The sequence below is a fragment of the Colossoma macropomum genome, unplaced genomic scaffold, assembly GCF_904425465.1.
Source record: "Colossoma macropomum unplaced genomic scaffold, Colossoma_macropomum, whole genome shotgun sequence".
NCBI lineage: Eukaryota > Metazoa > Chordata > Actinopteri > Characiformes > Serrasalmidae > Colossoma > Colossoma macropomum.
Window position 1 is genome coordinate 27,052,962 of NW_023494790.1, and position 27,783 is coordinate 27,080,744.

Genomic DNA, 27,783 nt, shown 5'->3' on the forward strand with positions numbered 1-27,783 from the left:
TTCGATCTGACAAGTTTTACAAGTTTCAGATAATGTCCAGCGAAAGTTTGCGAATATATAGCAATTTTATTTCTCCACTCATAAATAATGACAAAAAATGAAAACAAGGGAATCGCTGTTAATGGACATTGGTGGCGGTGCTCGGACACCGAATCCACGCGTGGACATTTCGCGTCTAAACAAAACAGCTTTCAGGTTTATCAACATGCGCGAGAAAGCACAAAGATCTGATCTCCCTGTTCACTACAAATTTACACGGATATCCTGAATACAGCATTTATATTACATAACACGTCTGCAAACATCAGCCCTCCTTTAGACACTGAATTTTAATAAAAACATCACGAAAACCGTATAAATACAGCTTATAACGAAAAAAACAACTCAGACTCAAACTGCACCTCTAACGAATCAGTAGATTTATATAAAGTTGCCTATATTTTACATCATTCTGCGTACGTTATTTGTTTTTTTCTAGAATGTAAAGAATTGTGGAATTTCAGAATTCTAGGTCAAGTTCTGGGACTTGAAAATAAAATTTGAGGTAGAATGATCTTCGAGCAGACTGGTACACTCAACAGTAAGAGCAGCACTGGCATTGGAATTCGATAGTTTAATCTATTTAGGGATCGTTACGAATAATTTATCATCCAAGTTATACCAGTTGTTCCCCATATGCAGATTTTTTATGTATATATTTGCCTTAAATATCATATCCAAGCAAGCATTTCCTTTAATGTATCACACGGTTTACGTCACCAATGACAAAAAAGAAAGTCTGATCTACTGTAACCTTTGTGATATTTAATGTGGCTGCTTTATTTTTGTCTCACGAGCTTTATTTATTTATTTATTTTATTTAGTCACTAGAGCAAAATTCACAATTGCGTGGCCCACGCTTGTCAAATAAAGCTCTGCACATTTTAATAACAGGCCGTCCCGCAGGACTGGATCTCTTCCCTTTTCACCGCTGTAGCTTTTTCAGATTTCTTTAATGTGTGCGCTACTAAGCGCTGCTGGGCAAATAAAACGTTGTGAATGAGAATAAGTGCGGATTCGTCTGAGGCTCAGACGAGCCAAATAAAACACTCCACCTCGCAGACGCGTTTTCCTGCAACCTGGACAAGACAGCGCTGTGCAAGGTCAGCTAAGTGAAAGAGAAGGAAATTACACTTACATCCATCTAAACGCCACCACCTCCACTCTTTAAAGATGCCTCTTCAAGGGCTCTTTAGCAAAGGGAATGGTGCTATTTAGAACAATGGGTTCTAGTTAAAACCTTTTTCATGCTTAAATATTTCTGTGCGTGGTGAAATGGTTCTTCAGATTTATGGAGAATGTGTACATGGCTGTATGTGGAATCTTTTTAAAATGGTTCTATATAGCACCAAAAAGAGTTGATCTATTGTTGCAAGCTTGACATCGTAACAATAGCAGAACCCTTTTATGTGCTATGTAGAACCATATACAACACTTTCTCCATCAATTTGAAGAACGATTTCTCCATGCAAAGAACCATTTATAACCATTTATGACATGGTTATATATAGAGCTCATGGTTCTAAGTAGAACTATTGAAGAACCATATTTTTTAAATGTGTTTAGCTGTGAGGCATGAAGAAGTGTGCGTGTAGAGGAGGCACTAACACAGTCTGTGCATGTGGGGCCTAAAGTCAGATCACACAAAAACACAGGCTGCGGCCGAGTAGGTGAGAAAAAGCTCCTTTCCTGTCTGCTTTTCTTGATCTGGCCTGATCTGTAGTTCATGGCCTGACTGGACACATCAGCAGAGCTGACTGCTGCGTGGATCCACGTGGCTACAAGATCAGGCAAAACCAGGAAAGTGGACTGTTCGTCTGTTTGGACGCAGCTAAAAGAACCTGTCCATTTGTGTGGGCAGTGTCGTCAGAGGCTCGGTGTCTTCGTCACTAGATGGCATCCCAGAGCAAGAAATGAGGCACACTGCGCCATTACAGGATAAACAGCACCTTTTTAGTAGAGTTAACCCACCGTTCAAACTACACGAACAAAGAGATTCAGCTCGGTTAGAGATTCAGAATCAACCACCAGCTGATCAACGATCAGTCAGCTTTTCAGAACGTAGAAAACAAAACTGGACAGTGAGTCGATTTATGGGAGCCTAAATTCATTAAACTTGTGCATAATGTTAAAACAAAAGATGATCAAACAGCTACCAAGATGGATAATGATTGGGTTCATTTCTGGGATGAGGAGCGCATCCTCAGATACATGGAGCCACAACTGCGGCCATGCTTCATGATGGGTGACCATTATAAATGACCATGAAGAAGCGACCACGATCACTCAGTGGCGTAAAAAAATAAATAAATAAATAAAAACAGCAATTACAAGAGTAGAAAATGGCAAAGACGAAAATATTAATAGGAAAATACACCACCACACAGCAAAGATCAACAAAGCCTCATTCAGGATCATCTAGGCAACGATCCATGTTCAGTTTCTGTGAGGGAAAAAAACACCCACCATTGCGTTCACAAGCGAATTATTTCCAGAACTATTTCATGCTCTGCAGCGTGACCTGACCTACCCAGCATTGTCACCATATTCTCACATGTAGACTTTTCACCACAGTTAAGCTCGCCAGAGAAGATCTGTTTCTGGAGTGTCTAAAAGCACAGCCAGGTCAGAATGACTCTCACTTTACCTTCTGTAGCTCCGTCAGTAAGACACGCACAACCACCAGCACCCAATAAATACACACACATTAGCGTTTATGGAGAAACTCACACTATCAGAGTCACTGCATTCTTGCTTCGGTTAGCGTCCAATGTGTCCACCGTCTTCGCAACAGGCATGTCTGCCCCACAGAGCCTAGCAGGCCCATCATTCTCGCGGCTTACATAAAACACAAACATGCGCGGTGGTTAGCATCAGAGTGAACACAGCCGGGGTCCTACCTTTTCCGTTCATCAGCAGCTCGCAGCACTTTCCAAATTTTTCCATTCGTCAAGCACTGTCGGTCCAGTAAGGTCACCAAAAACGTGAAGTAAACGAAAGCACAGCGCCAGCGAGTTGAGTTTTGATCCATTGACTGTTCTTCTCTGAGAGGGGGATCCACTCTGACACTGCGGTGGAGATGCTGAGGGGCTCCAGCCATCTTCATACCCAGATCGAGCGGTGAAGGTACAGTTTGTGAGACAGAGCTCCACATTAAGGACGAAGAAAGGCGTAAAGAGGAAGGCAGAGGTGTTACTGACTGCGCCCTGACCAAAAGAATGCTGCATTATATCCACTTGGGAAATCATAAAAAGTTCATGTTCACAGGGAGCTGCTCACGTGACCGCGCCCAGCCAATCACAGGCCGGAGCCTCACATAAACTTCTACCACAAAGTTGTAAATTTTCATAAACAACTGGGAGTTTATTGCTTTCTTCCCAGCAGTAGCTCGGTAGGCGCCATCTTTTTTCGTTAAAAAAGGAAAGATGTTTCAATCTGGACACCTTTTACTCCCCCAGTTTTCTCCGTTATCTGTGAAAACGTTCATAATCTGTGATGAGTCATAAACACAGTCGTGTGAAATTTTAAATAAATTTGGTCTTTTAATTTTGGACACTGTCTGGTCTTAGAAATGTCCGACCAGGTGCGGGAATCGAATATTCCTGGAGAGACTTTTCAATATTTTGGAGAAAAACAAAAACAAATGAAGGGCTGATTTCAGAATTGAACTAAGGAACTAAATTTCTCCTTTTGAGCTCTTTTGCCGGATGAGCAGACTAGAACAGACAAACGGACAGTGTAAAAGCTTTTACAGCACTGAACAGGCTCGGCGGAAACAAAGACTTCCTGTAAGAATAAACACTGATTTCCGACATTTATTGGGGCAATAAAACAGAATAACCCAAAAGCGACCTTATAGCCCAGATCCTCCCGAAATCAGGCCACTTCCTTTCGGCCTAAAGACAGCAGAGCCGACTAAAAGCTGAAAACAGGACAGCTACACTGTTTTTATTCAGCGCAGATTCCCCGAACACTGAATGATGAAGGATGAAGTCTGATTTGATGGACAGCTGTAGCGTTTGTACAGCGTGTTCTCGGACTGTACAGACTTCAGCTCAAGCCGTCCACACAAACTGGAAAATTAAACCCCGCTACAGTGTTGAGCAGAGGCTCATTTCGGCCTACAGACGATCCCTCTACACACCACAGAGCCGCGATTTTACTAAACAGAAAAATAAAGGAATGCAGAGATAGAGGTCTATATCAAACACGCCTTTATCGTGTGTTTAGAGAAGTATAGGCTCTATTTCGTTTTTCCTGTATATACATTTCTATAGCTTTTACTGTAGCCTGTTTGCCTTTTTAAATTTATGATCAGCGACCTTTTAAAGTCTGCTCTTATATAGCAGAGCGCGCAGAAACAATGAACACCTATATTAATGCAAAGTCTTTGACTGGAGGTGTAACTTTAATAAAGCACTAACTTTATTCACACAGCTGTGTCCGCGAGAGCTGCATTTACTGATTTATAAAAGCAATTAACAAAAAGCGCCTGTCCGAGTTTTTCAGATGTACAGAATTATTTTTCTGTTGTTGTTATTTTGCTGCTGATGGTGTCTGTAACAAAAATGTGATATAATGTAGGCTGGATTTACCTCCTCAGCTATTTTAGTGTAAAATGTTTGTGTTAAATCGTTTATGTAATGAAAAAGCATCGAATTAAACATACAGTCCTACAGAGCAGTGTACGATAATGAGAATACACAGACATACGGGCATAGACTCTACTTTTATTTATTTTATTTTATTTTTGTATATTTTTTGGCATATTATTTCGTTTTATTGCTATCTGGAGACTCTGATTTTGTTAGCATGTTTACAGAAAAGGCTGATAATGTTTTAGTGAAAATCTGCAGCAGGTTTTCAAGATTGCGCTTTTTCAGCTGAAAAAGCGGCCAGTTTTAATTTGTTTCAGTTGACCAGCTCTCTGCAATAATAATAATAATAATAATAATAATGATAATAATAATAACAATAATAATAATAATAACAAGCAGACAAAAGTCTGATCTTCAGGTGAGATATTTTAAATTTAAAAAGATCACAGTTTGCCCTTGGCCAAGCTGGATTAGATTCAGGTCTTCTTCTTCTTATTATTATTATTAGTAGTAGTAGTAGTAGTAGTAGTAAGTAGTAGTAGATCAGATATAATTACAGTTGGTGTTGTTGGTGTGTATTATGGTTCTTGTGGGTTCGACATAATGTTATGTTAAACTATATTAATCCGTCAGTTATCAACACTGCAACTGAAAGGCAGCGTTTCAAAGCCTTTTCTTACCTGGAAAAGAACCCGTATGATTTTAATTTAATTGTTGCAATGGCAGCAAACACTCGCTCACTCTAAAGCGTGTTTATTATATTATATTATATTATTTATACATATATATATATATATACATTTTATATATATATATATATATATATATATATATATATATATATATATATATTTGTTTCGATAAAATTTAAATCTGGACTATGTATCAGTAATTAATAATTACAAATTCTGCCACATTCTAGGCTAGATACTTCTACGATTTAATATAAGCTCCACAGAATTATTTTCCGTGGTCCAAAAGTCTAATTTGGTTTTTGAGGTCATTTTTAAACTGACGTCATATACCTACACACTGTATCCAAACTCAAAGGTCCTAGTTTAAAAACTAGCTCGTTTAATGAACACCAGCAGAACTCAGACCTGAACAGTCCTCTCTCTGCTCTTCTCTTTCACTGGTTCAGGGATTAAACGTAGTATAAATAATATACATTACAAATACTATTTACGTTTTGTTGATTCAGTTAAATTAAGTCGACACATCCATAAATGTGTCATTTTTCAGAAAATATTAGCGCATCATTTCTGTTTATTTGTTCGAGTTTAACGTAAGGAGAGAAAATAAAATGTGCCAAAAACTTTAACGTTAAAAAAGCCGCGTTCCATGCTCTTCTCTCCCGATATATTAACTTCAGTAAACAGACAGTAACTGTGCACCAAATCATGTTTTCTCTGTATATGATCTGTTCACTTATTTTCACTTAGGAAAAAAAAACATAAATATATTTGTACCAAAGTGCCCAAACCTTCACACACGGCTGTATCTATGACTGAATTACATGAAATTAAAATGTCAGGGAAACGTATACATTTCTCTAATGTAGTCAAACACACATGTAGGATTAAAACGGGCGACCTGCAAGTTTTACAGAAAGACAAACGAGTGTTGGAACATTTCACAGTCAAACTGCAGTGTGAAAATGCACTTTCATAGCTGGAGATGAAACTAACACACAGCTCCTCATTGATCTGGACTCAGACACATGACAAAACACTTTTATCTGAGATCATTTCCAAGTTATGAGAAATCGCATCATTCACACCAGAAGTTAACAAAACTGACAAAACCCAAAAATGAAGTCAGTGTTCGCTTTAACACCTGGACCTTCCTCATCACTGTGTTTTTATACGGGGATAATCCCATGGCGAGTCACTGATGGCCCATCTTATTGAAAAGGGGACAATTAAAAGTACAGACTACAGACCCCCGCGTGGATCTGAGAGGCTCAGAGAGAAATACAAGGCAAACTCAAACTCTAAACTGCTCTCACTCCAGTCCTATATGTCATTTAGCGTAATCAGAAAGACAGCAGAAGAACAGTGCTCAGGAGTTTGGGCCGTCATTTTGGCCGAGATCACGAAAACTCACCAGCTTCTCTCAGATGCGCCAAACGTGTATAAAAGCTCCCAGATAAAATCCACAGCCGTTTTAAGGATAGATGAAGAATGAGACTGTGCTGGATGAATGTCTGTAGTTAATGAATGAGACTGTAGTTGTAAAGTCTGATGCGCCAGACGGTGTGTAAGGATTGGTGCCCTTTTCCTCTGAGGACAAACCCCCTCCTTACAACCGGAAAAAGAGCAGGCCGGAGGAAGGAAGAGAGAGAAAAGAAAAACAATCACCACAAAAGGGATCTTTATTGGACCCTTTTCACATACGCTCCTAACAAGAGACAATAAAAAGACAATCAGACCGCAGTCTAAGTGCTCCCATATACATCCAGCAGGGCGAGGAGGTTTACAGCAGGACTGAGCGGAGTCACTTAGCACGACCTCAGCTCACAGTACAGCCACCCTAAACAAACATTCAGCCAGTAATCAGAGGAAGCAGCCCTGTACAGCCTTCTGCCTGATTATCTCCTCATTCCCGCACAGTCACACAACGCGGCAGTTTGAAGTCTGAAGTGCTGATTTTACTGCAGTTTATCAAAAAGTAAAACGCTATACATTAAACAACACATCAAAATACAGTTCTTGGAGAGATTCCCAACATTATGTTAAATTACAGGGTTCAGACAAACACACACACACACACATACAGGTACAGTACTGAGCAAAAGACATTCCCTCATTTAAATAATTTCTAGTCAAAACAACCTTTGAGTTACTCATTTACCAGGAGATATTTCTGAATACATTTAAAATAATCCACTTGAACAGAAAAGGGGAGATTCAAAAGAAACAAGTGAAAAGAATGGAGTTAATAAATGATTGGTATATACAGAGCAAATTCGACTCCTAACAACCATGCAAGACCTAAAAGACCACCAAAACGGCCCCATCAGATAAACAGCACTTAAAGCTTTCATCTTTGAGAGAGAGGAGAAAATCAAGCTCCACTCTTTCTTCAGATCCGAACAAATCCAGTGTTTCTGTCCATCATTACACTGTGAGAAGACAACTCAACAGGACTACTGAACCGTGAGAAGCAGAAAATGTTCCCAACTGAACTTTGGAGTGTGGAAAAACATCCCTGCAGATTTCTTTGAAAAACTGAAAGCAGGTCTCCCGGAAAGAACGGAAGTTGTAAAAAATCTAAATAAATAAATAAAATAAAACACACTCATTTATTTTACATGGTCCAAAACAAGCAAGGTCCTTTTTAGACTCACGTCATGTACATATATATATATATATACATAAGTCTATAGAAATATCTAGCGTTTAATGTCGTTAAATTTTAAATACTGAACATTTTTATAATATATTTAGTTGTTGAAGCTTTTGTGTATTTTATAATGTATTTTTTTCTGACGCTGAAAATGAAACACTTGTACTTAACGGCCGCGTTGAGCGGAAATTACGTAACGTAATACTGTATGTAAATATTACAATGCAAGAACTGATTGAAATATGGACGACATAGTGATAGTAATTAAAAATTAATGTAGTTACTTGTTTTTTTTAGCTTGTAGCTATAATAATAATAATAATAATAATAACAATAATATTCTTTCTGTGCAGTACGTTGAGCATTGAGAAAAGAAATACATCGAGTGTGACAGAGCTTAACAATAAGCATTATCTCTTTTGACCAGTAAGTGGACATCAGGTCATACAGGACAATATGTCATGTAATATATGATTATATGTTATATGCAGTATACTTACATTTGTTGATTTGGAAATAATAGTTTCACTGATCAGCTACTGATGAACTGATGAACTGATCTACTGAAGCTGGAAATACAGAAGGGCTCTTAAAGTCTCCTTTATCACCTGATTACCAGTCAGCTCTGAATCCAAACAAGATCAACTGTATAAGTCACACTGTTGAGTCTTTCACACACACACCGCTTATCAGGTGATGAAAGACAGCGTGTTCTGTAGGTTACATACAATTTCGTACCAAAATGACTGTCTTTATTTAATGATGTTATTAAATTCACTGTATGTATTTTTCTCATATAGAAAGAATAGAAACAAGAGGTTTAAAAACTGTCCCGTTTCCTGATGACCAGTAACACCTGAATCCACGCTTTAGACACAAACGGCACTGACCACACTACTATTTCATTATTATTCTTTGTCAGTTGACCACTGAGTGTCCAGTCTACTCCAGAGTAGATCTTTAAGCTAACTTGTCCTTTTCTCAGAGGGACTTTTCTCCCTCGGCCGCTGTGCGCGTTCCCGTGTCCTGTGCGCGCTCTCGCCGCTGCCTCTCGACCTCCTCTTGCTCCTCTCTGCTGCAGGGGAACTTGTCTCTGTTGTTCTCCTTCTTCCACTTCATCCTCCTGTTCTGAAACCAGATCTTCACCTGCCTCTCTGTGAGTGCGAGCGCCCGCGCCACCTCCGCGCGCCTCCTGCGGCTCAGGTAGGGCCGGTACAGAAACTCCTTCTCCAGCTCCAGCGTCTGGAAGCGGCTATACGTCTGTCTGCCCCGCCTCCGCCCGCCACCTGAGGGGCAGAAAGAGGGATCATGGGTAACCGAGGACTCGGGCGTTGCGTTGGTGTCAGAAGTAGAGGAGACACTATGAATTCAGAGAATAACCAGGAACTTTTCTAAAGACAATCATGGTACTTTGCATTCAAGAAATCAAAATAATTAATACTTCGTTTCACAATACCTGGAAGCCGTTCCATAAAATCTAACAGGCCTTTCACAAGCCAAGCAGGCCTTACTTCCTGACTTTCTACTTTTCTTACTGTCCTGTTTTGACTATATTAATACTAGTAAGTGATGTTCTGTCAGTATTTCCGCATTAAATGAGTCGGTTTTGCAACAGCATGAATTTTCACAGCCATGGTTAGTATAACACACAAATGCAGTAGACTGAAAATACTTTAATTATAAGTGTTTGGATTTTTGTAGTGATAAAAACATGAAGGAAGGCCTAGAACTGTTTCACAAATGCTAACAGAATCTGTAACCCTTTAAAATGCAAGGCTTATTATTCAGTAACTACCTGGAAAACAATACAAACTGTGAGGGAGTTATTCTGAAGCCTTAAGAGTGGAATGAAACTGAAGCTAAAATAAACAACAAAGAAAATGAAATAAATAAATGCAAGACGTTTAATAATACTAATAATAAGAGAACATGCCATCAGTGCTGTAATCTACATCAGATCGTTTTTAATCGGTCAGTTATTATTATTTTCCTTTCATCAGGATTATTATGCCACCTGGACAAGAGTAGACCTCTACATCTCCACCTGTGTGTGTGTGCGTGTGTGTGTGTGTGTGTGTGTGTGTGTGTGTGTGTGTGTGTGTGTGCTCATTTCCTGTTATTTCATCAGCACATGGAATAAAACATCGATTCTCTGACTTTTTTCCCTCTCATTTTTTCTGTTCATAATAAATGAGGGTGCTTTAAGGTTTATTATTATTATTATTATTATTAGTTTAGATTAGTTTTTTGTTTTTGTTTTTGTTTTTTTTGTTTGTATGTTTTTTTTTTGCTGTTTTTCCCCAGAGAAGTGCTACAGCCTGAAACCATCTGTCAATATTCTTACTGGATTACACTTAAACAATAACTCCAGAGAATAACTGACACAGCTTAGGCTTAGGCTAAGAAGAAGAAGAAGAAGAAGAAGAAGAAGAAGAAGATATGTTGTATATATGTATATGATGAAGCTCCACTGTGAAAAGTGGGTCAGGGCTGGAGTTGATTTAAAGTGTAAACTGCGTAAACTGATGGCAAATCTCGCATTTGTTCATCTGTAGTGTTATGTGTTATTGTACGTTGTTTCGATCTGTGTTTCCCTGAATAAAGCCAGTTAAACTGCTGGTGACCAAATGAACCAACACGTTTATGTTAAGCTGGTGAACCGCTTTCACTGGCGAATCAGGAGAGAAGCAGCCTGAGACCAGCTGAACAGAGTGATATTAACCTGAAATGAACCTGAATAAGTGAAAGTCAGTTCCTTTCCTCACGAACAGACTTGATTTGAGAATACGAAGAAAATACAAATCCAGTAATAAAATGATAGCTAAGCACGTGGAACTGAGTAAACGCAACTAGGCAGCTAACGCTTAAATCACATGTCGTAAAATGTGATTAGGGTTCTCATGCAGATCTACAACCTATTTAAGTGCCTCGACTGAACCATGGAGGCTTCCTCAGCCAACATCTCAGCTCGAGGCTTCATGCAGCAGCTCAGCTGGGCTGAATAAGTAAAATGTTCATCTAAAAATACTTAAAAAACTACTTAACTATCAATTTAAGTTATACTTAAGCAGGTGGGACTGAACAAATGGAATAACCACCCACCTCTAGTTATAACGCCAATTTATCACGTGTTATAAAATGTAATTGGGGCAATAAGCAGGCCTGGAGTCTAAAAAGTGACATGGCTCTCATCTCGTGGATCTCAGCTTGAAGTCTCATCCAGGCTGTATAAGTAGAAAAAATCAGAAACACTTAGAACAGTACACATCCGTCCAACCTGAACTTAAGAACATTTTTTAAAAAGATGGTTCTTCAAGGGATCTTTAGTAAAGGCAATGGTTCTATTTGGAACCATGAGTTCTGTATAGAACGTTTTCATGCTTAAATGGTTCTTTGCATGGTGAAGATCTTCAGATTGATGGAGAATGTCTATAGGTTCTATCGAGCACTAAATGTCCGTTTATTATTACAAGCTTGACATAGAAACAATATCAGAACCCTTTTGGTGCTAAATAGGACCATATACAACACATGCTGCATCAGACTGAAGAACCTTTCACCCTGCAAAGAACTATTTACGCATGAAATGGTTCTATATGGAACTCATGGTTCCAAATAGAACCATTGTGTTTACTAAAGAACCCTTGAAGAACCATCTTTTTTAAGTGCGTAGCTACACAGAGGTGAATGAACGCTGCTGCTACCCGTCTCCGGTTATAACGGCTAATTCTCACGTGTCATAAAATCTAATTGGGGTAATAAGCGAGCCTGGTGTCTCCTAAAGCGCGTGGGTCTCACCTTGGGGTCTCATCCAGGGGTACAGCTGGGCTGGACACGCTGCTGCGCTCTCCAGGCCATCACTCGCACAGCTCGCTTTTAGACTGCAGTCCCCGAACTGCTGGCTTAAATCCGGGTCCTGGAGAGAGTACAGGTTCTGCCCGTGCGCGGTGTCCTGCCCCAGGGGGTCTCCGGTGGGCTCTGCGTACGGCCCTGCGCTGTGCGGGTATGAGGCGTGCGCGTGAGGGAAGGGCGCAGCTCCGTGGGGGTAAAAGTCCTGCAGCTGGGCTGCGTGTGGGGCAGCAGGTCCAGCGCTGTGTCCGTACAACACCGCCGGCCGGGCCCCGAAATCCCCCGCGTAGCCCGAACAGTCGTAATAGCCGGAACGAAGAGACTCAGTGCCTTTGAATTTGGTGAGGAGAGAATTAACGAAATAGGAGCTCATGCTTTTTGTTTGTTTTGGCTTGTTGGGATTTGTTTCCGTACTGAACTAAAGTGATTAGGCTAAAGGAGCCCCCCGCTTCAGTGCGCCGTCAGTCATGCGCGCTAGACTGAAGCCCACTTCTGCCAGATGAATGAGTTCAGCTGTGGTTCGCACTGCCGCCGTAAACATCCCTGTGAGCTCCAGTCTGAACTGCAGAGCAGAGCCATGTTCAGTGATCAGGAACCGCGCTCTCCTCCAGAACCGCGAGATGATGCTCTGCTGAGTGTTTCCAAACGCACAGAGCAGAGAGAGAAATAGAGAGAGAGAGAGAGAGAGAGAGAGAGAGAGAGAGAGAGAGAGAGAGAGAGAATGAAAGAGAGAGAAAGATAGTGAAGAGTGAGAGAGAGAGATGGTGAAAGAGAGAGAGTGAGCGAAAAAGGGAGGGAGAGAGAGAGAGGGACAGAGAGAGAGAGAGAGAGAGAGAGAGAGAGAGAGAGAGAGAGAGAGAGAGGAAGAGGGAGAGAGAGAGAGACAGAGAGAGAGAGGAAGAGGGAGAGAAAAAGACAGCGAAAGAGCGTGAGAGAGAGAGGTAGTGAAACAGTGAGAGTGAGAGAGAGAGAGAGAGAGACTGTATATGGAGGGAGGGGGGCTGTTGTTGGTGGGAAACTGTTTCAGCCCCTAAACTCGCCTTCTGTAACCACACAAGTCTCGAGAGCCTTTAATCGCATTAAATCGCCACGAGACAGAATGTTTTGGAATCTACCGTTTCGTCCTGTTGACTCAGATTAGTCTACATGTCTGTGATTTTTAAGTCCAATACAGACTTAAAGCCTAAACCTGCTCTAAAGCGGTTTCCGTTAGTGACTCACTATTGGCACCCCACTTTAGTTCAGGACTCAGACCCACCAGCAGCCTAAAACCTAAAACTTTAACGAGCCGAGCACACCTGCATTTGTCATACATAACCAACTCTGATTGTAATATTAAAAGACGAGCTGATGTTCTGTCAGTATTTCTGGACTAAATCAGTCTTTCTGGATCAGTTTTGAGTCGGTACAAATTTGTTTAATGTCACCGTTGATATTTCGCGCAAAAATCGATATAATACGTAATATAATAATATAATAAGTGCTTGTGATATCCATTCATTCATTCATCCATCCATTCATCCATTCACTCATTCGACTAATGAGATACCATGTCTGCAGTCTGGACGTGTTTCTCAGACTGCTCTGTGGTGTGATTTTAGAGCAGCAGCGCCGCTGTGCGGTGAACATCAGTACTGCTGATTCTCACTACACTTGCTAAAATATGTACATTTTTCTTGAGCTAACAAAACGAAAAGCTTCATGTTTTTGTCAGAGGGAGCAAAAACATGTCTGTAAGCCATTTAGGCAGAATACCTAACATCCTAACAGGCTGTGTTGATACAGCTCGGCAGAGTGAACGAAGCTGGTATAAGAGCGCGAGCTTGGAGAACCGCACGCGCGTGTCTGTTTATCAGAGCACGCTCTGCATTCACTGAACTGCACTACGAACAGAGGTGAAGAAGAGAAAGAGAGGCTAATGGTTTAATAGAAATTATATCAAAATAAAATAATAATCCGATCATCGATGAACAGTGACGCTTCACCGATGATCTGATTATTTTATTCTGATTTAATTTCCATAAAACGTTAAACTCAAATATCTTTACTTTAGAGTTTATTACACACCGCGAGAAATTCAGAGGATTCGCAAAAATGTATGACTGTATGGAATTATTATTATTATTATTATTATTATTATTATCTTGCTGCGAAACACATTATAGACCACGTTCGAAATTTTTTATTTTTTGCTTCATGATCTACTTTGTTGGATGCGGGCTTTGCAATTATTATATTATTATTATTATTGTTATTATTGTTGTTATTGTTATTGTTGTTGTTCTGTATGGCTGTAATGCTCTACTATACTATATAGTATTTCTCTCTAATTTTCCTTCCCTCAATACAAAGAAGTCAATGGAGCCAACAGAGAGCAAATGTGGAAACCCTTTATTTTTATCTTTCACGTTCATATTTATACACTGTAATATTTTCATTAAGTTTCAAAATTCGAATTTGTTATTATCAAATAAAATTTACTCATTTCAAATCATGATTATTAACACTTCAATGTGTGGAGGAGATATGTGAACGGTTTGATGGCTTTTAGATAAATGTGAAATTTAAAAACGTTAAAAATCTGAGCAATAAAAACATCTTTAAAATCTGGACACATTTTTAATAAAGTCCTGATCAGATATATGATTAAAGGAAGGCTTTTGTGCTGGATTTGCCTTTACTTTATGGGTATTTAGTGCTGTTTACTTCATTTTCAGCTCTGGCAGAGAAACAGTGATGAAGCTGTAAGCAGAAGTCTGAATTTCACAGTTTGAATTAAACTGGATACAGATATTTTCGTTTGCTTTATTTATTAGTATTAAAATACAATTCCTTTTTGTATTAAAAATATAAACTCCCTCTGTACATTTCTACATATTCTACAGAAAACAGCTTATTTTTAGTGTTGTCCCGCCAATTAACGCCCATCTGTTCACATTTATGACATTTATTTAAATAGCCTAACTGTTTCTCACTGGCTCAGTAGAAGAGAAGGCTCAATGAAGTAATACATTACTCAATGTGGTACTCATTACCCAAGAAAGACACTATAAAAGTACTCACAATAATTCATTTTTATATAATAAAATAAATGTATGTGTTGAAATCCCAAGAAAGAAAACCCTATAATAAAAAAATAAAAAAGTCACATCAGGCACCAGCCCCTCTTAGTCCCCGACACAGAGTCTATAATACTTTTTAATTACAGAAAATCCAAAAGTTCCCAAACAATTAAAAGACATATGAGAGAGAGAGCCGAGCTCTGACTGAACAGAGTTAGTGGATGTGTTCTGGACGATTGCTGTGATTGGCTGTGGAGTTGTTGAGCAGAAACACGTCCCACATTAACAGCCCTGCTGGGGTTCTTTGCGGGGGGCTTTGCGGAGGGTGTAAGAGAGGTCTGGCCGTGTGACAAGAGGGGCTGCAGTAGAGATGATGAACAGACTTTGCATGGCTTTAGGGTCGGAACACACAGGGGCACAGCGCAGTCGCCTGGAGACCAGCTGTGGCACAGCCGTCATGGCAGCTCGCGTCCTCAACTCCGCAAAAGGGGAGCTTATACTGCCCTCCTTAACAAGAGGGCTAGTGACTAAGAGAGAGAGAGAGAGAGAGAGAGAGAGAGAGAGAGAGAGAGAAAGAGAGAGACAGAGAGACAGAGAGAGAGAGAATGAGGCCGACAGGGAGAGGGAGAGAGGGGGGAGCGAGAGAGAGAGGGGAGCGAGAGAGAGAGAGAGAGAGAGAGAGAGAGAGAGAGAGAGAGAGAAAGAGAGAAAAAGAGAAATGAATATGAGGCCGACAGGGAGAGGGAGAGAGAGAGAGAGAGAATGAATATGAGGCCGACAGGGAGAGGGAGAGAGAGAGAGAGAGGCCAACAGGGAGAGAGACAGAGAGTGTAACTTTAGAACAGATGTTTACATACAGTCATATGCAAAAGTTTGAACCTCCTTATCAAATTATGTTTTGCTGATTTTCTAACTGAACTTAAGTTAAAACGTCCTCTACAGAGAGCACACTAAAATATGGGCATTTTTATGGATTTTTAGGTAAATTTATAACAATTTGTAATGATTTCTATTTATTTGCTGAGTTGAAAGTATTGGAAAAATGTAAAACATGAAATATATAAATGTGCCATAACCTTTGCACAAGCTACATTTTATGTTTACTTTAGTACATAAACAGTAATTGTTCATTAAAATGTGCATAAGTGTGTTCTCTGTAGAGCATGTGCAACTTGTTGTCACTTAGAATATCAACAAAATGTAATTTGACAAGAGGTGCCCAAGCTTTTGCATACAACTATAAGAATAAAAGAATAAAATGGGGTGAATGTTCACAAAGAAAACAAAATTTGAAAAATGTGCAACACAGATGCTTTCTCTTGTTGGACTTTGGGTTTGAATTTGGGCTCAAATTATTTGGTTAACTGAGGCATTTAGTTTAGTGAAACATCTCCCACTTTTTCTATGTTTTGTTTCTTTATATTTAAGTATATAGTCAATTAAGCTCTACAACAGTTCAGCTCTGCCCATTGATGCTAAAGTTGAGTGTTTCAACAGCCAATCAAAATGTACATATATCGGTCCAATAAGGGGGCAGTAACAAAAATATCCTTAATTCTAAGGAAAACAGTCGTATAAAAATAGCCTATTTTTGTTATATAAAACCATATAAACAGCAGAATGCTGAGACACCAAAAGGAGACTGAGGCCAGCCTAGAAACTGGTTGGATTTGCTTACTTGTACACTGCACACGATGGGCACTGGTGGCTCTCTTATGATCCGTCAGACCTTTCCGCTTGGCCTCTATCACCGTTGTCGTCTCCAGTGCATAACGCTGCAAGCCGGCTGGCTCACTCTGCGCTGGTCGAGCAGGACCCCACTCATGCATGAGCCAGTGTGCGTCCTGCTGCAGAAGGTGCGCGTGAATGTACTGCAGGCAGGGCTTAGCTCCAGGAGGAACCTGCCGCTGAATCACAGCACAGGGGTGCTTCTGCCTCCAGAACTCTGCCAGAGAATCCATCTGCAACAGTACAGAACAATATATGAGGATAACTGGAAATACCCTATACATAATCATTAATAGGAGTTTTGAGGACGTTTGATTAACTGAGGTCTTGTTACGTAATTTGTTAAGGATTTGAAAAGGCAATTCATACAGAATAAATGATCTGTGTCATTTCCCCAAATTAACACAAATAGTCTGGAATAAAAAGTCATATCCTGGATATAAACATCAGCGCTATGCAACAGATGCCCCACTCAGTAATCTTAAAAACTATGTATATTGTATATTCTTACTGGATTAAAATCACAAATCTTCTCATCTTAATTTCTCAGTCAGATTATATAGATGAAATATAACTACTGCTTTTACTCTTCTGCTTCTTTTATGCTCTCTTACCTTGCTCAGCTTCTCATGTCTGTTGCGTGAATGAAAACTGGTTTGTTCTTGCGGGTGTCTTGCAGGATCAGACTGAGGCTGGGTGCCCTGGAGTAGCCTGTGCACCTGATCAACCACGCCCAGGTCCCGCAGCAAGTTCTCCCTTTCCAGAAGTCCATTGACTCGTGCCACCTCTTCTTCTTCTGATACATCCACAGCCTGAGAAATATCTCCTACTGAAGTAGGTAGCGGGGGCATGGACAGAAGCTAAAGGAAAGTCAGCCAGAGGAATTCACAGGATTTAAACTAGGGTTGAACACTGAAATGAGCCATTGAAAAAAAGAACATAGCAATGCATCATAATAGGTGGATATATTTACTATTTAAATAAATAAATACATTTCAGTGACTGGCTCAGCTTTCCAGGAAGACAGGTTCATCAAATAATATTTTAGCTCCCTCTAGTGGCAGATTAATGTACACTACCTACAGACATCAAGGTTGGAATCTCTTGAATAATTATTGGTCATTGAAATATAATAAAAAGGCATCAGAATTTTATTTAATATTTTAAGTTATTAATGACTGACGAATATACTGCAATTTTCCATTTATAGTAATTTCTTGATACATTCTGCTTACTGATTAAACTTACTCAATACACACTAATCACAGTGATGTAGGTCAAGATTTACACTTTAAAGAAGTGATTAAAGGACACACAGACAGGCAGACAGGTGTCCTAGAAGATGACTCACGTCTTGTTGTTTAGACTTCGGGCAGGAGTTTGTGGTTTGAGTTTGCGTTTTGCGTGGTTTAGCTCTCTCTCCTGCAGATTCCCCCTGTAGATCCCGCCTGTGATTTCCCTTCTGCTCCTGCTTTAGACGCAGCTCCTGCAGCTGCTGCCTGGACACATGAACATACAGTAACCTGACACTGACATTCCAGCATCTTACTCCAACCAACAATTAAGGGGGCACCTTACTCTGTTTATTCACATTTATTTGTGTCTACATGCACTGGGCAGAAATGGAAAAGCTTGAATATGAAGCACATACCTAGCACACTCCTCCCTTGCTTTGGAGGCTGCTGTCTCCTGGAAGAGAGAGCTGCTATGTTTGAAGTATTTCTCATATTTCTCTCCTCCCTCTCTGGGGTAGATACGTCGGAATCCTCCCAGGTGTTTGGCTTCATATCTCTGCATCTGCTCCATACTGGCTGCCTGGGACTGGCGAAGTTCCTCATTCCTAATAATAAAAAAAAAGATCAGTAGAGTCTTTATAAAGATAAGACTAGCATTTTGTCATGAAATGGATAACCGCAGTGCTTTGGCATGGCTGGGTAGTTGCAAAATATGACTGAAAAACTCATAGACATGTCAGGCTGCCCGAAGATACGGTGAGTCACAAGCAATCTCTCCCCTCAATTACATCTTCTCTAGCATCTTATCAAAAAAGATTCTTTATTTATATGAACACATTTTTTTCCTTTTATTGTGGTTGTTGTTGTCTTAACAAAATGGACCTGGCAGTTTTTTTGCTCAGGGAACCAAATGATACAACAACTGATAGAGAGTGTCAAACAGCAATCTTAAACAATCAGGACTCAGGAGTGTGTGTGTGTGTGTGTGTGTGTGTGTGTGTGTGTGTGCGTGTGTGCGTGTGTGTTGACTTCTCAATGGGTAAACTATGATACTGGACAGCTATGCAGATGCACAGAGATATAATGGAACTTTGATTTTCAACTAGGCCTGGGTTTCAGTGAAACATTGTTGATTCAAATACTACCTTGACTACAATATTGATTACTGAATGGTACATTTTTAGACATTGGGCCAATATTTATTATTTATTTATATTTGAGACTCACTCATAACATTTGTGTGTTTCTATAGCAGTCATAAATTATTTCTACACTACCATTTCCCAACCTCTCTTTATCCTTAAAATTAAACAGGCTGTTGCTGGGCCTTTAAGACTGATACTTGTAAATGAGTTCAGTTCTTACTGGCTGCCCTGTATTATGCATCACTGAAAAAGCAGTCCAGGCTGAAGAATCCAACAGCTAAGGTACTGCAGACTGAACAAGCTAAGATGCAACATAAATGCACTGTTTTTTGTGACATCATGGTGATGTAATGGTATTTTTTATCAATTAGATGGAAGATCACAAGAACATAAGAGCATTATTTTTTAAATGATACAACGAATCATGCTTAAAATGACCAGGGAACAGTGCTGGGGTAACAGTAATGTGATTACTTTTTCCTGTAAAGAAGTAGTATAACTTAGTAGTCCTGCAATCACAATACAGCTACTGACTTAGTAGGAATTTCGTTTCGCATCCAGGTTATTAGCAGTGGTGCTAATAACATAAATGTGGAATGTAACTGAGACCGGTCAAGTATTTGGAACCTCAAATGTCTGTATTAATTACACACAATGCATCTGAAACATAAATTTCCTCTTTGTAGTTTATCCGTGCCTGTCCTTGTACACAATTTGCACATGCTACCTGTGACAGCTGACTTCATGACTTTAATTGTGAATATGAGCATTGCAGCATACTGTTAACTTGGAGAGCAATCTAAAGATTCCTGTGCTGATGTAAAAAGGGGTAATTAGTTTAGAAACAGCCTTTACATACATAGATTTTATTTTGAAGCAGCTGTTTTTGAACTATTTAACTCATTCATTTTAATCAACACAACTGTGTCTGTCTTATTCAAAAGTCAGGAATAGAGGCAGACCTTTTGAACAGTGTTTACTGTGATAGGTTAGTTTTTGTAAATAATGAAAAGGGCTATAGGGTTTCCTCTTGTACTTTCCAGCTGGTTCAGATTTGTCTGGGTTTTAGAGAGTAACACAGAAGTAATGAGTAGTGAGATTACTTTTTCATGAGATTATTTCTTATAAGTACTCTCATTACAGTCTTAGAGATGTAATTAGCAATTTGTAATGGATTAGTTTTAAAGTAGCTAAAAAATGTCAATTTTGATTTCAGGTTAGATCCAAATTAGAAAACCAATAGTGGGTTCTGGCTTAAACCAGAAATGAGTGTGAGGTGCTAGAGGTGGATGTATTTACTGACCACAGCAGATTGCTGACTAATCGAGAAGCACTGATGCTAATAACATGCATGTGGAATGTAATTTAGACAATCACCTGTCAAGAATTTGAAACCTGCTTGTTTATAGGCTCAAAGGTGCTTATTTAGGTATTGAAATTTGGTCTATATACTCTGTCAGGAAGTTTGCAATGGCAGTGACTGTGCTTAATAGTGGCAGCGTAGGACCTGGCCTCTCTGGAGCGATTCTGCTGAAGTCGTTCTTTCACTCTACGCTTCTCCTCTTCTAAAATCTTCTTGCGGTCACAAGCCCCCAGGTTAATCAGCACCAGAGTGTCATACAGCAAGCCATCCTTCACCTCACGGTCCAAACGAGAGTCAGTGGTAAAGCTTGGAGAATGGTTGACCTTTACATAAATACAGACAGAAGTGGTTCACGATACAAATGCACATCCACACACAAAAAACGAAACTCACACATACAGCGAGAGAATGCCATAAGCAGAACGGAGATGATAAAGGTGATCCAGTGCTTAACCATTAGACAGAAGAAAAACAGAATGGAATACTCCCAAAGGGATCCTACCTCCAGTAGCCAGGGCTTGAGCCGGTGGTCCAGCAGCACATCAAAGCCCAGGATCTCAAAACAGGCGCTGCCTGCCGCATGGTTGGGGAAGCAGGTATGATAGTTGTGCTTGAGAATGGGATGAGCCGAGATAAGGGTCTTTATGATCACATCCTCAATGTCCACCCACACCTTCTCTGTGTCATAACACATGGCTTCCAGATGCTTGTTGAGGGTAGAAAGCTTCCTGCAAGAAAGTAAAAAATCAGAGTTTAGTGTTAGATTTGAGATTATTTTGAGATTTCCAAGACTAAATAAGTTCTTTAGTTGAAAGGCAAGATCAGATTTATCCTAATGAGTGTCAGGCAGGATCAATGCATAGATTTATATAGATCACATACTGTACTATACAATTCAAAAACAAACACAATAATTTGTAATTGGAGCCAGCAAAAGTCTGTTATTTTAGTCTTTTTAAAAATACCTGTCTATTTAGGAAAAACATTACCTCTTGCTGCCTGTGTCATCATCCCGGACAAAATTCTCACTGTGCTTGTTGATGGCATAGTTGGTCAGGTGCATGCAAACTTCATCCTTTGAGGAAAATGGGGATCCACACAAATAGTTAAGTGTTATGTTGTATTATGTATTTGATACTTCACATTGTATCAACATTGGCTATTTTTGTTTTATTTTAATGACAAGTATTTTGCTTGACAAGCATTTCTACTTTAAAGTTTCATCAAGATACCACATTTATTAATTGAATATTACAAATGAATACACGTTTTGTAAGTCATAGAGCTGTCTGCTTTCTCTCACCATATTGTTGCTAGTGGGTTCATTGTATTGGCTGGTGCAGAAACGGGCCAGTCCCTCATTATACACAAAGATACGGAAGGGGTCACAGCTAGTCACCAAGACATAAATGCGCAAGTCAAACTTGAACCCATCAATTATGAATGGCTGTGGAAAGAAAGGCAATGCATTTAAACATTAAAGAGAATGCCTATGTAATTAAATGTGCATTTGTAACGTGGGACACACATAAGAATAGAGTTTTGATTAATGTAATGGCCGTGCGGGTTCATGAATAGTGTCTTACCCTGGATATATACACCTGGCAGATCATGTGTTCCCCTGGCCGAATGTCCTTGCTGGACTTCGTGAGAAAGATACCACGTCCTTGGCAACCTGAGTCTGGCTTGCAAATGTACGTCTTATGCTTTTTGGCTCTGGTGTAGGCTTGAAAATCACTGTAACTATAGTGTAGACATGGCATAAATACAATGGACTGGTCTTTTGGATAGAGATTCAGCCTAATCCTAGACCAGTCAGCATCCGGAGTACAAATTTTACATTAAAAGGACAATGTAGGCCTAGACTAGTCTGACCACCTAGGCTGACCTTGATACTTCAAAACAATTTCTCGATAAATAATATGTATTAAGCTATTTAGTTTTTCCTGAGCTTTTATAAGTTGGAACAAAGATGAAGAACCAGTATCCACGATATGCTCAGAAAAATATATTGTGACATAATGTGATATAATTTATCACAATAACAATAAATATTGTCACACTGCCCACCCTAATTTAACATGGAACATATGGAATGTCTGTGACACATATAACTGGAACATTATTTTTTAAATGCCTTATGAGCTCTAAAGTACAAAAAACTCACTCTGCAGGAAGGCACCAAGTTCGAGGGAAGATGTTATAGTCTTTGGGAAAGAGCTTCAACATACGGTTCATGTTTCTTGCAAGAAGGTCTTTCCTGCAGATCTCGCTCATCCCTGGAAAATGGTTGATTTTCTTTGTGGCAGAAAAAAAAACAGGCACCATCAGTGCAAAAATAGGACAGCTGAAAACAGGCACATTACAGCCTAAATTATGAGTGGAGAAAAACAAGTGTAAGCACTTGGTATCGCTTCATATCCATGACTCTGTCCAAAGAGACGGAACAATCTGTCCAAAATAAGGTCCAGTCTTCTCCCTCCCCAGCCTCTCGCAGGCCATATCTGTGAGCAGCACGGCGCACTTGCAGAAAGGACAGAAAAATCAGTGAACACCAAAACACTAATGAAGAGTTACAATAGTACAAGATTGTTTACAAATCTTCACAAGTCTTCCTTGAAAATAGTCATAATCCATCCAGAATTCACATCCATTATACAGGAGCAGAAACTCACCACTCTCATATTTACAGTTGGTGAGATTGATCCACAATCATCTGGAAAAGAGGAAGCAGACAAAGGGACAGACCTGGGCAGTGCTCAGAGCTTTTAAAGCACTCTCCTCAACCCTGACAGCTTCCAGCTTGTTGAGGATAACAAGGCTTATAGATACAATGGCTCTAATCTCTTGTCTGTGACAGTAAACATGTAACATGGCAACATAAACAATAGCTAATGTCCATGTAAACAGCTTACCTCTTCTTTCTTTTCTTTTTTTTCTTGTTCCTTGTAGATAAAGGGGTGGGAGTGCAGGCTTCAGCATGGTCGTCGCTACCCCAGCCCTCTCCCTCCTCTCCTGCTTTGGGCTCACACTGAAAGGAGTCCTGGGGCTCTGGACTCTCTGCAGGAAGCCCCATGCTTAGAGGTCAGAGGAAAGACAGGGGTCAAACAACACGAAATTAAGAAGGCCTTTTGACTGACCATCTCAGATTTGCTTACAATTGTCAGGAAAAAAATGTCACTACACTCAGCTGGCAGTGTGTAAAATTTTAGGCTTGCACCATCATTATTTTTAGAGGTACATCTGTGGAATGAGGTTTTATGGACTGACGAGTAAATTTGTACAACCCCATTTCCAAAAATGTTGGGATGCTGTGTAGAATGTAAATAAAAATAGGATGCAATGATGTGCAAATCATGTAAACAATATTTTAAAAGAAAATACTACAAAGACAACAAATCAAATGTTAAAAATTGGTACTGCTTTTTGAAAAATATATGCCCAATTTGAGGCCAGTTTAGCACCAGGACTCTTTTAATACGGAGCAATGCTGTTATAATACGTGCAGAATGTGGTTTGACATTGTCTTGCTGAAATAAGCAAGGCCTTCCCTGAAAAAGACATCGTCTGGCTTCACAGATGTGCACATCACCCATGCCACATGCACTAATGCGCCCCTATACCATCATGAATACTGGCTTTTGCACTGTGCGCTGATAACAAGCCGAGTGGTCTTTTTCCCAGAGGACATAGCATCCATGATTTCCAAAAAGAATTTCAAATGTTGATTCATCGGACCACAGGACACTTTTCCACTTCCCCTCAGTCCATTTTAAATGAGCTCAGGCCCAGAGAAGGAGACAGCGCTTCTGGATCCTGTTTATATACGATTTCTTCTTTGCGTTTTAGAGTTTTAACTTGAACTGTTTTCACAGACAGTGGTTTTCAGAAGTGTTTCTGAGCCCATGCAGTGATTCCCACTGCAGAATCATGTCTGTTTTTAATGCAGAGCCACCTGAGGGCCCAAAGATCTTGGCCAGCAAATACTGGTTTTTGGCCTTGTCCCTTGCATATAGAGATTCTCTGAATCTTTTAATGATATTATGTACCATAGATGGTGAAAAGCAAATGTTCTTTGCTATTTTTCATTGAGAAAAGTTATTCTTGATTTGCTGTACCATTTGCTCATGTAGTCTTTCACAAAACTCCTCTTCATCTTTACTTCTGAAAGACTCTGAAATGCTCTTCTTATACCCAATCATGGTACTGACCTGTTGCCAATCAACCACCAGGTGTTTTTTTAGCATTACACAACTTTACCAGCCTTTTGTTGCCCCCATCCCAACTTTTTTGGAACGTGTTGTTGGCATCAAATTCAAAATGGGCATATATTTTTCAAAAAATAATAAAATTTCTCAGTTTCAACATTTGATTTGTTGTCTTTGTATTATTTTCAATGAAATACAGGGTTTAAATTGCACTTTGTTTTTATTTACATTTTGCACAGAGCCCCAACCTTTTTGGTAATTTTGGGGTTGTAAATGGGATCACTTGGATTGTGAGAAGCACAAAATGCAACCAACTTCTAAGACTGAACTTTGGAGGTGTGGAAAAATATCCCTCTAGATTTCTGTGAAGAACTGAGAGCAAGTCTTCTGAAAAGAATGGAAGTTGTAATAAAGGCAAAGGACAGACACGCTAAATACTGACAAACCAGACATATTTAGTTGTTGAGGCTTCTGTGTAATTTTCTGTTGAATTCTGTTTTTGGCAATTTGAATAATGTGTCCTTAATGGCCGTTTTGACTGGGAATTAAATAAAGGAATGGTTTCTGCAATCAGATGATTTAGGGCAGAGGCAGATTTAACCACCGAGAAGTCGTTACATGAAATACATGAAGCGTGTCTGAGGATTTACAAAACTTGGAATGTATTACTCATGAGCATACTGATAGAGAATGTGCCAAATTATGTGATGTCACATCCCCACACGGAAACTCAATCAACCATATCGTTAGAATAGCTTGTAGCGCGCAAAGAGGGACTTAGCATCACGTTTCTGTTTCCATTTCTCTCCTCAGGGTGACTAGGCTATCTGTCAACAACAGCGCAATCCACACAGTCATACAAGAGTAATCATGAACAGTGGGATATAAATATGGGACACAACACTTTATGCATCATCACCGATGGACAGGCACCTTGGCCCCAGGTGGCCATGAATACAGGAGGGTGTGCAGGGACAACACAGCAGGCTGTGGGAGGCCTGGGTGCTGGGTAACTGTATTCTGATCCAGTGATCTGGATAATCCTGACCATGAACTCTTGGCTCTTGACTTAGCTGAAACAGCCCACTGACCTAACAGAGGGGTAATGTTACCACTGAACATTCTCATTTCTCGTTCAATACCGGTATAGCCTGCTTCTACTCTTGTTCTCTAATATTTTACCAAGGACCTGTCTACGGTTTAAAAGGACATCAAAAGTCTGTGTGAAACACCAACAGCAGGTAATAATAGCACACCATTTACTACAATAAAATTTTTTGCAAAAATTTCAAAGCAAAAACATAATGTTAAACTGATGAAGCTCTGTGTCAGAGGTAAACAACCCTCCTTCTGGAGATTTACCTTCCTGCAGGACTTCTGAAGGCAAAAATAAGATGAACCAGGTCGATGAGGGTTGGTGACCACTGCTCTACACACTTACCTGTGAACTTGTTGGGAACAGTCTGGCAATGTTGACAGAGGCCTCGGGAGCCTCTCCAGCTTCAGGTGGAAAACGACTAAACTGACTCTGCATTCAGGTTTGGCTTGTCTACCTGTGCGCTGTCAGTCTCCCTGCTGGGGTGACGTACACTGGGCCACATGTCTGTCTCAAAGCTGGCACGTAGTCCCTGACAAAAAGGAACAAATTCATCTCCCCTGTGTAGGGACGACCCAAGTCGGATACATTTACATGCCGACACACCAAATCCTCAAGATCGAGTGACCAATTAGAAACACACGAGACAAACACCTGATACGTGCCAACACCAAAGACGAACTGAAGGACAGGGTGCGATCGAGAATGAGAAGAGAGAAAGCACTAATCCTTTATATTTGTCCAAGGTAATTAGAGAAGAGCTTGGAGATTTTTTTAGCTACCCAAATCTGTGCTGGAACAAATAAGATTTGAATAGTCAACAAAATTTTATCGTGAAAAAAAGTATGGTAGATAACAGGTGAGGTATAACGCCGAAATCTATGCACTACAAACTACTACAAAAACTTTTCCGTTAATGTTTATTTTAATGCCAAAATACTCTGCAACCTTTTACCATATTCGTGCGATAAATAGCCCTAAATTCACTCGATTTTTTAACAAAAATACCGCACGAGACAAGAAAAAAACTGTGTTAAGTTACTTATCCGAGTGATATTATACACATCCTAGCTATGTAACGTATCACAAATCATGAGTTGTGCTAGCCAGAAACACTAGCTAGCTAGCTAAGTTAGGTTAGCTTTAACATAAACGCGAACGCGTGACTGCACATTTCCAGTTGCCATGGTAACAGAACGCTTTATTATAAACAGATTAGCGGCTAGTGTGGCTAACCCGAAAAACAGACTCACGAAAAAACGAGCAGTTACCGGATCCCTTTCAGATTAATGTGTACAAATGCTTACCTGTTTTCGTTAGAAAAGGACACGGCAGGTGAAGAACGACATCAAGCTATGGATTTGTTCGTGTCATGGCCAAGCAATAACGTGTTTTCACACGCTCTGATGTTGCCCAGTCTCAGAGCGTGAGTAGATCAGTGCACTAGGTCAAGCCAGAGCCGTATAGAGCCGTATCTCTATACGGCTCTGGATCAAGCGAAAGCAGAGCCGTCCAATCACCTTTCACGCTTGAATACTAGTAGCTTTCTGATTGGTTCTTGACCCTTTGAAAGAGAAGAAATAAACTTTCAATTAAAAACAAATTAAAATTTAGTATTTGATGTATTGCTTATTTCTTCTCTTTTAAATCTACTGTTAATAATCATGTTTTTCAATTTCTATTCTTTTTAATTTGAATTTTCTCATTTGTAAAGCACACTGAATGACTGCAGTGTATGAACTTGCCTCTCAACCTTGTAAAGGTCAAGCTTTCATATGTATGATTTTGAATATAAGCCTTGTCTAAGAGTATGTGGGGAAAGAGGACAGGGGAAGGGGCTCAACTTAAGTTTGGTGAAGTATGACTCAACAAGCTTAAAAGCCTTCTAAATAATGCAAGCCAATACTGTACTGCAGGGGTGCCCAAACTTTTCGTCCTGCGTGTACCAGCATACACTGTTTGTAGTGAATCAAGCGTCAAAAACATAGTATACAAATAAATAACACGGGTAGATTTCAAATTGAGTTTGCATTCTATTTCACTATACTTCAGTAATTAAAAAAATTTAAAATAGAAATGAAAAAAATTATACAAAGTGGAGTACAGGGTTAC

General features: G+C 39.8%; 2 protein-coding genes across 3 annotated transcripts; both read right to left on the reverse strand.

Moving 5' to 3' along the window:
- Positions 1-8,270: 8,270 nt before the first annotated feature.
- hoxb8b (homeobox B8b) lies at positions 8,271-12,368 on the reverse strand. The gene is made up of 2 exons (XM_036571742.1): positions 11,784-12,368; positions 8,271-9,271 (listed from the first exon to the last, which is right to left on the reverse strand). Exons 1-2 carry the CDS (start codon positions 12,205-12,207, stop codon positions 8,967-8,969), a joined length of 729 nt encoding a protein of 242 aa, XP_036427635.1. The 5' UTR covers positions 12,208-12,368; the 3' UTR covers positions 8,271-8,966.
- Positions 12,369-14,442: 2,074 nt separating this feature from the next.
- ttll6 (tubulin tyrosine ligase-like family, member 6) lies at positions 14,443-27,304 on the reverse strand. Of its 2 annotated transcripts, XM_036572823.1 has the most exons (16): positions 26,979-27,304; positions 26,017-26,203; positions 23,283-23,444; positions 23,043-23,080; positions 22,772-22,890; positions 22,535-22,665; positions 21,954-22,110; positions 21,671-21,814; positions 21,357-21,442; positions 20,870-21,095; positions 20,512-20,690; positions 18,276-18,464; positions 17,976-18,123; positions 17,239-17,484; positions 16,575-16,857; positions 14,443-15,423 (listed from the first exon to the last, which is right to left on the reverse strand). In XM_036572823.1, exons 3-16 carry the CDS (start codon positions 23,441-23,443, stop codon positions 15,179-15,181), a joined length of 2,352 nt encoding a protein of 783 aa, XP_036428716.1. In that variant the 5' UTR covers position 23,444; positions 26,017-26,203; positions 26,979-27,304; the 3' UTR covers positions 14,443-15,178. The 2 variants fall into 2 exon arrangements, with proteins under 2 accessions (XP_036428716.1, XP_036428717.1); XM_036572824.1 differs by lacking the exons at positions 26,017-26,203; positions 26,979-27,304 and having other exon boundaries at positions 23,043-23,083; positions 23,283-23,341.
- Positions 27,305-27,783: the final 479 nt, after the last annotated feature.